The 15,435-nt window shown below is 48.4% G+C and overlaps 2 protein-coding genes across 2 annotated transcripts in view; one reads left to right on the top strand and one right to left on the bottom strand.

Annotated features, from left to right (window-relative positions):
* The window catches only part of LOC119975587, a 639,245-nt gene that overhangs the window by 83,228 nt on the left and 540,582 nt on the right, over positions 1-15,435 (bottom strand). The gene's annotated exons all lie outside the window — the stretch shown is intronic.
* On the top strand, positions 3,460-10,410 carry LOC119976670 (zinc finger protein 271-like). Its single transcript, XM_038817351.1, has 2 exons — positions 3,460-3,939; positions 6,767-10,410. Exon 2 carries the CDS (start codon positions 7,242-7,244, stop codon positions 8,508-8,510), a length of 1,269 nt encoding a protein of 422 aa, XP_038673279.1. The 5' UTR covers positions 3,460-3,939; positions 6,767-7,241; the 3' UTR covers positions 8,511-10,410.

The following is a 15,435-nucleotide window of genomic DNA, read 5'->3' on the forward strand; positions in this document are numbered from 1 at the left end:
CCTCGATGTTGTGCCGAGCCATGATCACCCTACTCAAACCCACGTATCCACCCGATACCCGTAACCCAACAACCCCCCCCCCCATAACCTTACTTTTTAGGACACTACGGGCAATTTAGCATGGTCAATCCACCTAACCCGCACATCTTTGGACTGTGGGAGGAAACCGGAGCACCCGGAGGAAACCCACGCACACACGGGGAGGACGTGCAGACTCCGCACAGACAGTGACCCAGCCGGGAATCGAACCTGGGACCCTGGAGCTGTGAAGCATTTATGCTAACCACCATGCTACCGTGCTACCCCTAAGAAAAAAACTATTGTGATGGTACTATTATCCTCTACCGTGAAAACTGAGGCAAAATATTGATTTAGCATCTCTGCCATTTGTGTTCCCCACTATTAACTCCCCGGAAGGGAACCAAAATTGACTTGAGCTCTCTTTCCTTTTATATACTTTTTATATTTTGTGCTAGTTTTCTTTCTTCATTTATCTTTTCTCTTTTTCTTACTTTTTTAATAACCCTTTGTTGATTGTTCGATGTTTCCCAATCTTCCAGCCTGCCACTGGCCTTTGCAATATGTATATAAATAGTTTTTGTCTTTATGTTAACTTTAACTTCCTTGCTTCGCTATCAATGTTTTTTTTCCCCCTCTTATAAATTTTCTTCCTTTCGGGAATATATTTTAGTTGGGAGGAATTGAATATCTCCTGAAACAACTGCCACTGCTCATCAACTGTCCAACCTTTTAGTCTTCCTGCCCAGTTCACTAGGGCCAAATCTGTCCGCATGCCAGAACCCTAGTGTTGGATTCAACAAACTCTCCCTGGAGGCTGCCCTTGCCAATTTGATTCCAGTCTATACACAGATTAACATCACCCATGATTATTGTTGTACTTTTCTTAAGAGCCTCCAATATTTTCTGGTTTATAGTGTGCCCACTGGGGACCTATAGATACTCCTGCCAGGGACTTCTTTCCTTTGCTATTTCTTATTTCTAACCAGGCTGATTCCATGGGAGGGATTCTCTGACCCCCACCGGGTCGGAGAATCATGGGGGGGGGGGGGGGGGGGGGGGGCGGAGGTGGGTGTAAATGCCGCCCCCGCTGGCTGCCGAATACTCCGCTGCTGGGGATTTGATGTAGGCGGGAATTGCGCCGCACCGGTCGGCCTGGCGATTCTCCGGCCTGCGATGGGCTGTGGCCGCCTGTTTTCGGCCAGTCTCTGGCTGCGCGAGCGGCCTCCGGGATGCCCGGGGGGGAGGGAGGATCTGGCCCTGGGGCTGCCCCCACGGTGGCCTGGCCCTCCAATCCGCGGGCGGGCCTGTGGCGTGGGGGCACTATTCCTCCGCGTCGGCCGCCGTGGTCCTCCGCGATGGCCAATGCGGCGATGAACTGCCCCCCTGCGCATGCGCTGGGATGACGGCAGCACACGCTGGCGCTCCTGCGCATGCGCCAACTCGCGCCGGCCGGCAGAGGCCCTTCGGTGCCAGTTGGCGTGACGCCAAGCCCCTTCCCCGTCGGCCGGCGTGGTGCAAACCACTCCGGTGCCGGCCTAGCCCCTGAAGGTGCGGAGGATTCCACAAGTTTGGGGCGGCCCGATGCCGGAGTGGTTCACGCCACTCCTCGGCGCCAGGACCCCCCGCCCTGCCGGGGAGGGGAGAATCCCGCCCTTTGTCTTGATCTCCAGTGGCATATCATTTCTCAGTACAGCACTGAGCCCTTCCATTACCAGTAAAGCTACACCACCTCCTTTACTTTTCTGTCTATCGTTCAGAAATACTGAGTCCTCTTGGATATTTAACTCCCAGACTTGGTCCCTTGTAACCATGTCTCAGTAATCATGAGCCAAATCATACCCCTTTGTCTCGATTTGCGCTGCAGCAAACTTAAAAAAGATTGTGTGTGACCAATTGAAGCAGATCTATTTAAGGATATGGTATATTATGATATGATTTCATTCCGTGATCAATGCAGTGTGAAAACATCTCCAGGATAATTTCTCACTTATTTTACAACATATTTGTGTTTCAATAAATGGTGGTGGGGTTTGTACCGATAGCCAAGTCTGAGGAATAATTCATATGGCTCTGACAAAAACTTTAATCCATATTAATGGAATAATCCATCTGGATTTGGACTTGAACCCACAACCTTGTTCTCTGAGTCAGAAGGTTATGGGTTCAAGTTCCATTCCAGGGAGCACAAAAACTCCCCGTTGACACTCCAGTGCAGTACGGAGGATTGGAAGAGATAACAAAGATAGGGAGGAGCGAGGCCATGGAGAGATTTAACAACTAGCTTAAAAGCCTCACTAAAACTAACACTGAGCTTTCCTAGGAAGAGTGGGTTATTCCTCGAGTTTTATTCCTGACAGACTGTTAGTGCCTAAACAACAGGGGCGCGATTCTCCGCACTCCCGACGGTGCGGAGAATAGCGTGGCTCGTAAAATTTTACGGCCACGCTGTTCCGAAGCCCTCCCGCTATTCTCCCCCCCCCCCCACGCCCGACTCCCGATACGAATCGCTGCCGCCGTTTTTTTACGGCCGGCAGCGATTCTCAGCTGATCGATGGGCCGAGTTCCCAGCCCTTTACGGCTGTTTTTACGAACGGCAAACACACCTGGTCTGGCCGTTCGTGAAAACGGCCGTAAACTCTCGATTTTTAAAACCATGGCACCGATTGGCACGGCAGTACCACGGCCGTGCCAAGGGTGCCATGGGCCCGCGATCGGTGCCCACCGATCGCGGGCAGCGGGCCCGATGCCCGCGCACTCTTTGTCCTTCCGCCGCCCCGCAGTATCCATTCGCGGGGCGGCTGAGGGGCATCCCGGCCCGCGCATGCGCGGGTTTCGCGCAAATGCGCGATGACGTCATCCGCATATGCGCGGGTTGGAGTCTTCCAATCCGCGCATGCGCGGCTGACGTCATATGACGCGTCAGCCGGCGCTAACTCTGGCAAGCGGGCTTAACGAAATTCGTTAAGCCCGCGATGCCGGAGTTTACGGCGTCGGGATGCTAGCCCCGACCGGGGACCAGAATCGGTTCCCGGTCGGGAAGGGGGGGGCTGGCGTCAAACCCGCCCGGATTTGACGCCAGCCTTACGATTTCTCCCCATATGGGAGAATCTCGCCCCAGAACTTTCATGAGTGAATGAAAACAGAACTTGAACAAGGTGATCAAGTGTAAATTGAACTTTTCCCTATCTTTAACACTGGTTTATGAAACATCACCGAAGAAGCTGGCACCAAGTTCAGAAATGACCACAGATCCAAATGGGAATAATGAGTGGTGGGTTTCTGCTAATTGTTGAAGGAGAAAGATGCGATAGAGAGAGAGAGAGGATTGGGGAGGGTGAGAGGAAAGAGGAGAATGAAAGATAATGCGGAGGAAGGTGGGAGAGAAAGGATAGGAAGTGGAAGAAATGAAGACAGTAGAGGAAATGGATCTCTCCCAAGGCCCTCCCACCCTATCCCTCCCCCCTTTGTGTGTCTCTGTTGATCCCACCTCAGCAGGTCACCACTGCTTTGGACGCTGTGAGCTTCCTCTTCTGATCTGCTGTTCAAACACATCCGAGGTTACACATCCCACACTGATGTTGTCAGTTTGAAAGCCTCTGAGGATGAAGAATGCTATTCCCACACTAGAAATCTCTGTCAACGTTTACCAGGGGAACTGAGACAGCAGCTGCAATAAGTGAGATTTTATTCAGATGGGACAATGACAAGTTTAAATCCCCACCTGATGTGCTGCTCAAAGTCGCCTCCGTTTCCCCGGTCAGTTTCCCAAACTTCAGGAAACTCCTGTTACTGAAGAAATATTTGGATTGTCTGTGAGAGACGTCAATCAGAGAGCCCACCCACTCTGCCCATTCTCTCCTCTTCCTCTACCACAGCTGCTTCACTTCCTGTAGGGACTCAAAACCAAGTCAGGAGATGGTGAGTGAAGGAGCACAATTTACAATCATTACATTGCACAATATCCACATTAATGTTCAGGCAGTCTGACTATCCTGTGGGCAATCAGCTGTGGAAATGCCCCTTATGCTGTGTCAGAAGATCCAGCTCACAGACCTGTTTACTCGGTGCTTTGTGCTGAGCTGTTTGATTGACTGTGTTGGATATTGAGTGTATTTATTGGAAGCATTTCCCTTCTGATTTACAGACTGAGCTTTGTTGATGGGTCATTGCTGAATATTAGGTTAGGTGTAATTATCTGGGAGCGGCAGAGACAAAAGTCTTTTAATATCTTCTTTCAAGATTTCACTGGAAGACATCGGCCTTTCCCAAAACCCTGGGTTTGGATTTGATTGTTTTGCCCAGTGCTGTGTCTGAGAGCTGAATTTGGGATGTGCAGTCTGAGTGAGTGCAGTGTATCTAATTTCCCAGGATAAACCAGAATCCTTCAATCAGCTACACTGAAGCAATATTTTCCTCAGCTTCCAGCACTTCAGGCCCAGTGTCTTTTCTTCAAATAAATTTACATGGAAACATATTAGCACAGTGGTTAGCACTGTTGTTTTACAGCGGCAGGGTCATAGGTACGATTCGCGGCTTGGGTCACTGTCTGTGCGGTATCTGCACGTTCTCCCATGTCTGCGTGGGTTTCCTCCGGATACTCCTCCGTTTCCTCTCACTAGTCCTGAAAGACGTGCTGTTAGGTAATTTGGACATTTTACAACATATTTATATTTGAGTAAATGGTGGGTGGGGTTTGTGCAGGGAGCCCAGAGGCTGAGGAATAATTCATATGGCTTTGGCAAGAACAAGCTTCCTCAAATAAGGACACCAAAACTGCACACAGTACTCCAGGTGTGGCTTCACCAATGCCCTATACAATTGCGGTAAAACTCAAATCCACTCGCGATGAAGGCCAACATACCATTTGCCTTCTTTGCATTCATCTGTGCGTTTACTTTCAGAGACAGCACAAGGACACCAAGGTGTCACTGAGCATCCCCCTCTCTCAATTTACACCGACTCAAATAATAATCTGCCTTGCTATTTTTGCTACCAAAGTGGATAATCTTACATTTATCCACATCATACTGCATCTGCCATGCATATGCCCACACCCACAGCCTGTCCAAATCCCTCTGAAGCATCTCTGAATTCTCCTCAGAGTTCACCCTCCCGCCCAACTTTGTATCATCTGCAAATTTAGAGATAATACATTTAGTTCCCTCGTCCAAATCATTAATATATAATGTAGGGCGGCACAGTGACTCAGTCGTTAGCACTGCTGTCTCATGGCACCGAGGACCCATGTTCAATCCTGGCCCCGGGCCACTGTCCGTGTGGAGTTTGCACATTCTCCCTGTGTCTGCCTAGTTCTTGCCCCCAAAACCCAAAGATGTGCAGCGTTGGTGGATTGGCCATTCTAAATTGCCCCTTAATTGGCAAAAAAAAGAATTGGAACTCTAAATTTGTTTTTGAATTAATATATAATGTGAGCGGTTGAGGTCCAAGCACAGATCCTGTGGTATCCCACTAGTCACTGCCTGCCAATCGGAAAAAGACCCATTTATTCCAACGTTTTGTTTCCTATCTGCTAACCAGCTTTCTATCCATTTCAACACACTACCCCTAACCCCATGCATTTAAACTTTTTTTTATAAATTCAGAGTACTCAATTCATTTTTTCCAAATAAGGGACAATTTAGCGTGGTCAATCCACCTAGCCTGCACATCTTTTGGGTTGTGGGGGCGAAATCCACGCAAACACGGGGAGAATGTGTAAACACCACATGGACAGTGACCCAGAGCCGGGATCGAACCTGGGACCTCGGCGCCATGAGGCAGCAGTGCTATCCACTGCGCCACCTTGCTGTCTCCCCCCATGCATTTTAACTTTACATAATAATCTGCTATGTCAGAGATTATCAAAAGTCTTCTGAAAATCAAAATAAACCACATCCACTGATCTCCCTGGTTAACTCTAATAGTTACATCTTCAAAGAATTCCAGTAGATTTGTGAAGCATGATTTCCCTTTCATAAATCCATGCTGACGTTGATTATACCACTGCTTTCCAAATGCTGTGCTATGGAATACTTGATAATGGACTCTAACAACTTCCCTGCAACCGACGTTAGGCTCACTGGTCTATAGTTTCCTGTTCCCTGGAAATCAGAGGAGAAATGTCAAAATATCCATTGAATTAACATTTCTCCTGAGCATTTTTTATATTGAACACAAACTCTCCAAGGTCTTCACACTGCGACGTGAGTTCATTTATTAAAATACATTTAGAATATCCAATTTTTTCCCCCCAATTAAGTGGCAATTTAGCCAATCCACCGAATCTGCACAACTTTGGGTTGTGAGGGTGAAACCCATGCAGATACGGGGAGAATGTGCAAACTCCACACAGACTCAGATCCTCATCGCTGTAGGCAGCATTGCTAACCACTGAGCCACCGTGGTGCTCTAACGATGTGAGTTCATAGTGATGTAATAGATCATTTTACACTTTGCCCGACAGACTTTTCCATTGCCCTCACAGTGCGTGGGAAATTGGGATCTGTGTGGAGGAAATAAAGTAGTCACATTGTCTGCTCCTGCTCAATACCCAGTATACTTGTTGGAAACACAGAGTGTGTGACGGTCAAGTGAGGAAAAAGAAAGGACTTGAATCTGATCCCTCACACAGGGTAATAGCAGACTGGCACTCACTGTGGAACAGTCTCTAACTGAGGAGTCAGCCCCTTCAGCAAAGGAAGAGTGGGAATTGGAGGAAATCATGTTTGCTTTTCCTGTTTTACAGGAGGCCTGCACCGTACTACACCAGAGAATACAGAGAGGATAGACATCAGAGATAGATCCTGACCATCACCAAGAAACAACTGCACAGCTGTGGGAAGACATCCAGTCCCTTCACAGCATTGCTCAACACAGAGAAGGTGGGGCAGTGAAACCATCATCTGGAAATCAGTTGGGTCAGGGAGCTTTGACACATCATCAGATCTGAAACTGGTGGTGTGGAACCTTCCATCAGGACCAACCTTTCCAAAGCTTCGGCTGTCGGTGATCGGCCAGGGTGAGGCTTGGAAGACGTGTGAGTGGGCTCCAAGTGTGGTGAAAGCTTCAATCATTCATCGAGCCTCATGAACCACTGGTTCATTCCTCAAGGTGGGAGTCTGTTCAAGTGTGAGGTCTGTGAGGAGGGCTGCATAGGCTCATAGAATCTCACAACACGCAAGGTGCACCTATTGTACAACTGTTTGCACAAGGGCAAACACATGGAAGGGAAACATTTTAAATGTGAGGTCTGTAATAAAGGTTTTGTGACGTCCACGAGGTTGCAGATACACCAGAGGATTCACACGGGGGAGAAACCCTACAGGTGTGAGGTTTGTGAGAAGGCTTTCACCCAGTCCTCCCATCTTCTATCACACCAGTCAAGTCACACAGGTGAAAAACCCTTCACGTGTGAGGTGTGTGACAAATCATTCTCTAACTCATTGGCCTTCCGCAGGCACCAACAAATTCACACAGGGAAGAAACCATTTAAGTGTGATGTATGTGAGAAATCATTTTTGCAGTCATCGACCCTCCTCATGCACCATCGTACTCACACAGGGGAGAAGCCATTCACATGCAAGGTGTGTGTCAAATCATTCTCTGATTTATCAACCCTCCGCAGACACCAACGCATTCACACAGGAAAACCATTCATGTGCAAAGTCTGCCACAAATCATTTTCGGATTTATTGACCTTCCGCAGACACCAACGCCTACATAAAGGGCAGAAACCATTCACCTGTGAGATGTGTCAAAAATCATTCTCGCTGTCAGCAAACCTCCGCAGACACCAACGCACGCACACAGGGGAGAAACCATTCAAGTGTGAGGTGTGTGACAAATCGTTTGCGCTGTCAGCGAACCTCTGCAGGCACAAAATCATTCACACGGGTGAGAAACCATTTAGGTGTGAGGTGTGTGACAAATCATTCTCATCCTCCTCAGCTCTCCTCCTGCACCAACGCATTCACACCGGGGAGAAACCATTTACATGCAACGTGTGTAATAAATCATTCTCTGATTCATCGCAGCTCCGTAGACACCAACGCACACACACAGGGGAGAAACCCTTCACATGCAATGTGTGCAACAAATCATTCTCGGATTTAACGACCTTTCGCAGGCACCAAAGAATTCACACAGGAGAGAAACCATTCACGTGCAAGGTGTGTGACAAATCATTTTTGCAGTCCTCAACTCTCCTCATACACCAGCGCATTCACACAGGGGAAAAACCCTTCCCATGTGAAGTGTGTGACAAATCATTCTCATCACATTCTGACCTCCGCAAACACGAACGAATTCACACAGGAGAGAAACCATTCACGTGTGAAGTGTGTGAGAAATCATTCTTGCAGTCAGGGAACCTCCGCCGACACCGGCGCACCCACACAGGGGAGAAATCATTCACATGTGAGGTGTGTGACCGACCATTCTCGTTGTTAGGAAATCTCCGCAGACACCAGCGCATTCATACAGCGCAGTAATCGGTCGTAGGTGAGGTGTTTGACAAATCATTCTCCAATTCGTCAAGCCTCTGCATCCCCCAATGTATTCAAAACAGGGAGAAATCCTTCACATGAAATGTGGGCGACAAAGGTCTCAAGGTTATCAAGCCTCCTGCTCCATCAGAAAAGCCACACAGTGGGGTAAAAATTCAGCTCTGAGGTTTGTACAAAATCTTTTGTAACATTTTTGATCCTCCTACGACAGCAGAGGATTGAACACGGGGAAAGATCTTCAGGTGCAGTGTTTGTGATAAGTCTTTCACACACACCTTGAATCTTCTGAAGCTCCAGTAGAATCACACAGAAGAGTAACTATTCCGGTGTGAGTTGTATGACGATGCTATCACACAGTCTGTATTTCCTGGTCCATCAATGCACCCAAACGGGAGAAACCTTATTGGTGTGTGTTCTGTAATAAACCCTTCACACAGTTGTTGAACCTCTGGGAAAATCAGTGAATAGTAAATCCACACTGGAACTACCAAACCAAGTTTTTACCCAATCTGTGATCAGAATGTGAATTTCTACACAGCTCACTGCAAAGGATGTCCACTGGTGTTAGGGGACAGAACAAGAAGCAGCTTTCACTCACATCAAACAACTAGTGACAATAACACCAGTGCTGAGGTACTATGATGTCAATGAACCCTGGAGTGAGATGCCATTGAAACAGGACTTGGAGCAACGCTCAATCAGCAATCCAGAGCATTAACACAAACTGAATTAAGCTATGTACAGATTAAGAAAGAGTGCCTGGATATTGGCTTTGTTGGTGAGCATTTTAACCAGTACCTGTTTGGGAGAGAGAAAGTGATGGCTGAGTCTGACCACAAATCACTTCTATCTGCTCCAAAATGTTTACAAAGAATGCTACTGCATTTGCAGAGATATCACTTGGAAGTGAAGTACAAGCAAGTGGAGCAGATATCCATTGGCGACGTGCTGTTGAGATCTGCACTCTTTGAAGGAAATGATGAAGCTAGTACAGAGTGTGAAATCTTCCAGATTCAACAAGAAGCAACAGCACAACATGCTCTGGAATCATCAGCCCAACAGTGACATTGAATCTGACAGACAAGCGTCTTGCTTAGATCAAACAAACTGCACAACAAGATTCAACTCTTCAAATGTTACAGGAAGTTTTGATGAAAGGATGGCCTGAAACCATCAAGGACACACCTGTTGCTGCAAGAGAGAATTGGGCTGACAGAGATGAACTGATAACCCAAGATGGCAACTTGTACAAAAGGACTTGAGTCATTAACTCAAAGAGATGCTGAAGTACATATACACAAGCCATCAAGGGATGGAGTCTAGTCTGAGGAAGGAAAGGGAAGTGCTCCATTAGCCAAACATAAGCAATGAGATTAAGGACCACATCAACCAAAGAAGAGCTTGTAATGAACATCAAGTTAAGCCGGATAAAGAGCTGTTCATGTCTCCTGACTTCCCAGACAGTCCATGGATGAAGGTTGGAGTAGACCTCTTCACTCTCACTAGAGCTGATTATCTCTTTTTTTAAATTAATTTTTCATACAAGATGTGGGTGTCGCTGGTTAGGCCAGCATTTATTGCCCATCCCTAGCTGCCCTTCAGAAGATGGGAGTGAGTTGCCTTCTTGAACCGCTGCAGTCCCTGGGGTGTAGGCACACCCAATGTGCTGTTAGGGAGGGAGTTCCAGGATTTATCCCAGCGACAGTGAAGGAACGGCAATGTATTTCCGAGAGATTTGGAGGGGAAACTCAAGGTGCTGGTGTTCCCGGGATGGGCAGCATGGTAGCTCAGTGGTTAACATTGTTGCTTCACAGTGCCAGGGTTTCGGCTTCGATTCCCGGCTTGGGTCACTGTCTGTGTGGAGTCTGAACGTCACCCCGTGTTTGCATGGATTTCCTCCAGGCATTCCAGTTTCCTCCCACAAGACCCAAAAGATGTGCTTGTTAGGTAATGTGGACATTCTGAATTCTCCCTCCGTTTACTTGAACAGGCGCCGGAATGTGGCGACTAGGAGCTTTTCATAGTAACTTCATTGCCCTGTTAATGTGAGCCTACTTGTGACACTAATAAAGATTATTATTATCTGCTGCTCTTGTCCTTCTAGATAGTAGTGGTCGTGGGTTTGGAAGGTGCTGCCGAAGGACCTTGGCGAGTTACTGCAGTGCATCTTGTAGATAGGACACACAGCTACCACTGTTCGTCGGTGGTGGAGGGTTTGAATGTTTGTGAAAGGGGGAGCAATCAAGCGAGCTGCTTTGTCCTGGATGGTGTTGAGCTTCTTGAGTGTTGTTGGAGCTGCACTCATCCAGGCAAATGGAGAGTATTCCATTACAACCCTGACTTGTGTCTTGTGGACAGGCTTTTGGGGGGGGGGGGGGGGGGGGGTGGGGGGGGGGGGGGGGGTGGTCAGGAGGTGAGATACTTGCAGTAGGATTCTTAGCCTTTGACCTGCCATGGTATCCAAAATATTAATATGGCTAGTCTAGTTCAGTTTCTGGTCAGTGGTAACCCCTAGGGCGTTGATTGTGTGGGATTCACCAATGGTAATGCCATCGATTGTCAAGGGGCGATGGTTAGATCCTCTCTTGTAGGAGATGGTCATTGTTTGGCATGAATGTAAGTTGCCGTTTGTCAGCCCAAGCCTGGATATTGTCCATATCTTGCTGCATTTGGACATGGACAGCTTCATTATCTGAGGAGTCGCAAATGGTGCTGAACATCACGCAGTCATCTGCAAATATCCCCACTGCTGACCTTATGATAATAATAATCGCTTATTGTCACAATAATAATAATATTATTATACAAGTAGGCTTCAATGAAGTTGCTGTGACAAGCTCCTAGTGCCTGGTGCCTGTTCGGGGAGGACGATACAGGAATTAAACCCGTGCTGCTGGCCTTGTTCAGCATTACAAGCCAACTGTTTAGCCCACTGTGCTAAACCAGCCCTTTAATAAATAATCTTTATTGTCACAAGTAGGCTTGCATTAACACTGCAATGAAGTTATTGTGAAAAGCCCCAAGTCGCCGAATATGATGTAAGGGCATTGATGAAGCACCTGATGATGGTTGGGCCTAGGACACTAACTACCCTGAGGAACTCCTGCAGTGATGTCCTGGAGCTGAGATGATTCACCTCCAATCACCACAGCCATCTTCCTTTGTGGCAGGTATGGCTCCAACCATTGGAGAGATTTCTCTCCAATTCCCATTGACTTCAGTTTAGCCAGGGCTCCTTGATACCATACTCAGTAAAATGCTGCCTTGATGTCAAGGACTATCTCACCTCACCTCTGGAATTCAGCTCTTTTGTCCATGCTTGAACCAAGGTTGTAGTGAGATCAAGAGCTGTGAACCTGGCGGAACCCAATCTGAGCGTCCGTGACTAGGTTATTTCTAAGTGCCGCTTGATAGCACTGTTGATGGCTCCTTCCATCACTTTGCTGATGATGCAGAGTAGGCGGATAGGACAGTAATTGACTGGTATGGATTTGTCCTGTTTCTTGTGTACAGGACACACCTGGCAATTTTCCACATTGCCGGGTAGATGCCAGTGTTATAGCTGTACTGGAGCAGCTTGGCCAGGGGTGCAGCAAGTTCTGGAGCATGTCTTCAGTACTATTGTCAGGGGGCATATGCTTTGCAGTACCCAGTGCCTTCAGCGGGTTCTTGATATCACGTGGAGCATTGGCTGTAGACTGACATCTGTGATGCTGGGGACCTCTGGAGGAGACTGAGATGGATCATCCACTTGGCACTTGGAGCTGAATATTGTTGTGAATGCCTCGGCCTTGACTTTTGCACATAGTGCTGGGCTCCTCATCATTGAGGATGGGAATATTTGTGGCTCCTCCTCCAGTGAGTTGTTTAATTGTCCACCACCATTCAGGGCTGGATGTGGCAGGACTGCAGAGCTTAGATCTGATGCGTTTGTTGTGGAATCGCTTAGCTCTGTTTATTACTTGCTGCTTATGCTGTTTGGCACACAAGTAATCCTGTGTTGTAGCTTCACCAGGTTGACACCTCATTTTTCGGTATGCCTGGCGTTGTTCCTGACATGCTCGCATGCATTCTTCATTGAACCAGGGTCGATCCCCTGTCTTGATGGTAATGGTAGAATGGGGGATATGTCGGGCCATGAGGTTGCAGATTGCGTTTGAATACAGGTTTGATGCTGCTGATGGCCCACAGCGCCTCATGAATGCCCAGACTTGAGTTGCTAGATCTGTTCGAAGTCTATCCCAATTAGCACTGTGTGAGTGCCATACAACACGTGGAGGGTATCCTCAATGTGAAGACGGGACTTTGTCTCCACAAGGACTGTGCGGTGATCACTTCTACCGATATTGATGTGGACAGATGCATCTGTAGGAGGCAGGTTGGTGAGGTTGAGGTCAAGTATGTTTTTCTTGTTGGTTCCCTCACCACCTGCTGCAGTCCCAGTATAGCATCTATGTCTATTAAGACTAGGCCAGCTTGGTCTGTGGTGGACTGAGCCACTCTTGATGATGCCTACTGAAGTCCCCCACCCAGAGCATATTCTGTGCCCTTGCCACCCTCAGTGCTTCCTCCAAGTGGTGTTCAAGAAGTAGTGATTCATCAGCCAATGGTGGGCAGTACGTGGTAATCATCAGGTGGTTTCCTTGCCCGTGTTTAACCTGAAGCCATGAGGCTTCATGGAGTCCAAAGTCGATGTTGAGGACTCCCAGGGAAACTCCCTCCTGGCTGTAGACCACTGTACCGCCACCTCTTCTGGGTTCGTCCTGCCGGTGAGACAGGACATAACGCTGCAATGGTGATAATGGTGCCTGGGACTTGATAGGCTTGATTCTGTGAGTATGACTATGTCAGGTTGTTACTTGAATAGTCTGTGAGACAGCTCTCCCAACTTTGGTAAAGGGCCCCAGATGTTAGTAAGGAAGACTTTGCAGGGTTGACAGGGCTGGGTTTGCCGTTGTTGTTTGCGGTGCCTGGGTTGATGCCGGATGGTCTGTCCGGTTCCACTCCTTTTGTATGTTTTTGTAGCGGTTGGATACAACTGAGCATGGAGAGGAAGTTGGGGAAGTTCGGGGGAATTCTCGGGATATAAGTTAAATATAGGGAAAAGCAAGGTTCCCGATGAATGAGTTGGGTCAGCGAGCCAATCGGGGGGGGGGTGCCATTTAAGGTGGGCAGAGACAGGCATAGATACTTGGGGATTCAGGTAGTGAGGGAATGTGCGATGTTTCACAAATGGAATTTAACAAAACTGGTGGAGGAGGTTGGGGAGGTGGGACACGCTAAACTTAACATTGGCAGGGAGGGTCCAAGTGGTGAAGATGAACATTCTGCCGAGGTTCCTGTTCATATTCTAGACCCTCACGATCTTTGTACCGAAGATCTTCTTTCGAAAACTGGGTATGACTATTTCAGACTTTGTATGGGCAGGGAAGGTGCCTAACATTAAGAGGGCGGCACGGTGGCACAGTGATTAGCACTGCTGCCTCACAGATCCTGGGTCCCAGGTTCAATTCCGGCCTCGGGTGACTGTCTGTTTGCACTTTCTCCCCGAATCTGCGTGGGTTTTCTCCGTGTGTTACGGTTTCCTCCCTCTGTCCAAAGATATGCAAGTTAGGTGGATTGGCCATGCTAAATTGCCCCTTAGTTAGGTCAGGTTACTGGGGTTACAGAGATAGGGTGGAAGCCTGGGCTTAAGTGGGGTGCTCTTTTCAAGGGCTGGTGCAGACTTAATGGGCCAAATGGCCTCCCTCTGCACTGTAAATTCTATGATTCTATGACCCTGTTACAGAGGCAGAAGGGAGGGTTGGCGTTGCCGAACCTGCTACATTATTACTGGGTGGTGAACGTGGAGAAGATGAGGCGGTGGTGGGAAGGAGAAGGGGTAGAATAGGTTAGGATGAAAGAAAAAGGGGGTCCAGCTTGAGGGCTATGGTGATGACGGAGTTGCCAATAGTTCCAAGGAAACACTCAGAGAGCCCTGTAGTGAAGTCAAGGGTCAAGGTGTGGATTCAGCTGAGGAGGCACTTTCAGATAGAGGGGATGTCGGTGTTAACGCCGTTGTGCGAAAACCACGGTTTTGAGCCGGGGACGTGGATAGATGGCATGTATCGTAAGTGGAGAGAAGTGGGGCTGATTAAGATGAGGGATCTGTACATGGAAGAAGGGTTTGCCAGTATAGAGGAACTGAAGGAGAGAGTAGAGTTTCCGAGAGGAAGTTTGCAGGGAAGGGACTTCGCACAGAGGGTTTAGAAAGAATTCCCCAGGTTGCCAAGGTACACCCTGTTGGAGCGACTGCTGCTTCCAGATGTGGAAGTGGAGGCCAGGATTGGAGATCTGTACGGGTGGCTGGGAGAGCAGGGAGGCGAGCAGATAGTGAAGATTAAGGAGAAGTGGGAGAGGGAGCCAGGAGGGGAGATAGACTAGGGAGTATGGAGTGAGGCGCTACGAAGGGTAAATGTGACCTCCTCATGCGCAAGGATAAGCCTGATACAGTTCAAGGTGGTGGACAGGGTACCCCTGACTCGGGCAAGAATGAATGGGTTCTTCCAGGGAGTGACAGACGGGTGTGATAAATGGCGAGGACCAGCGAATCAAGTTCTTAGGTTCTGGGACTGCGAAGAGTTGGGGAGATTTTGGGCGGGAGTTGGCGGCAATAACAAAGATAGTGAGGGAGGAGGTTGAGCTGGACCCATTGGTGGCGATTTTTGGGGTATCGGAGAAGCCGTAGCTGATGGAGGGGAGGAGGGCCGATGTTGTGGCCATCACCTCTCTGATTCCCCGGTGAAGAATTCTGCTGGAGTGGCGGTCAGCAACTGGGGCGGCTGGCTGGGGGACTTGTATGACTTTCTTTTGTTGGAAAAGATTAAGTATGAATTAAGGAGTTCAGCGGAGGGCTTCGTGGCAAGGTGGG

This window comes from Scyliorhinus canicula, chromosome 13 (assembly GCF_902713615.1).
Source record: "Scyliorhinus canicula chromosome 13, sScyCan1.1, whole genome shotgun sequence".
NCBI classification, from domain to species: domain Eukaryota; kingdom Metazoa; phylum Chordata; class Chondrichthyes; order Carcharhiniformes; family Scyliorhinidae; genus Scyliorhinus; species Scyliorhinus canicula.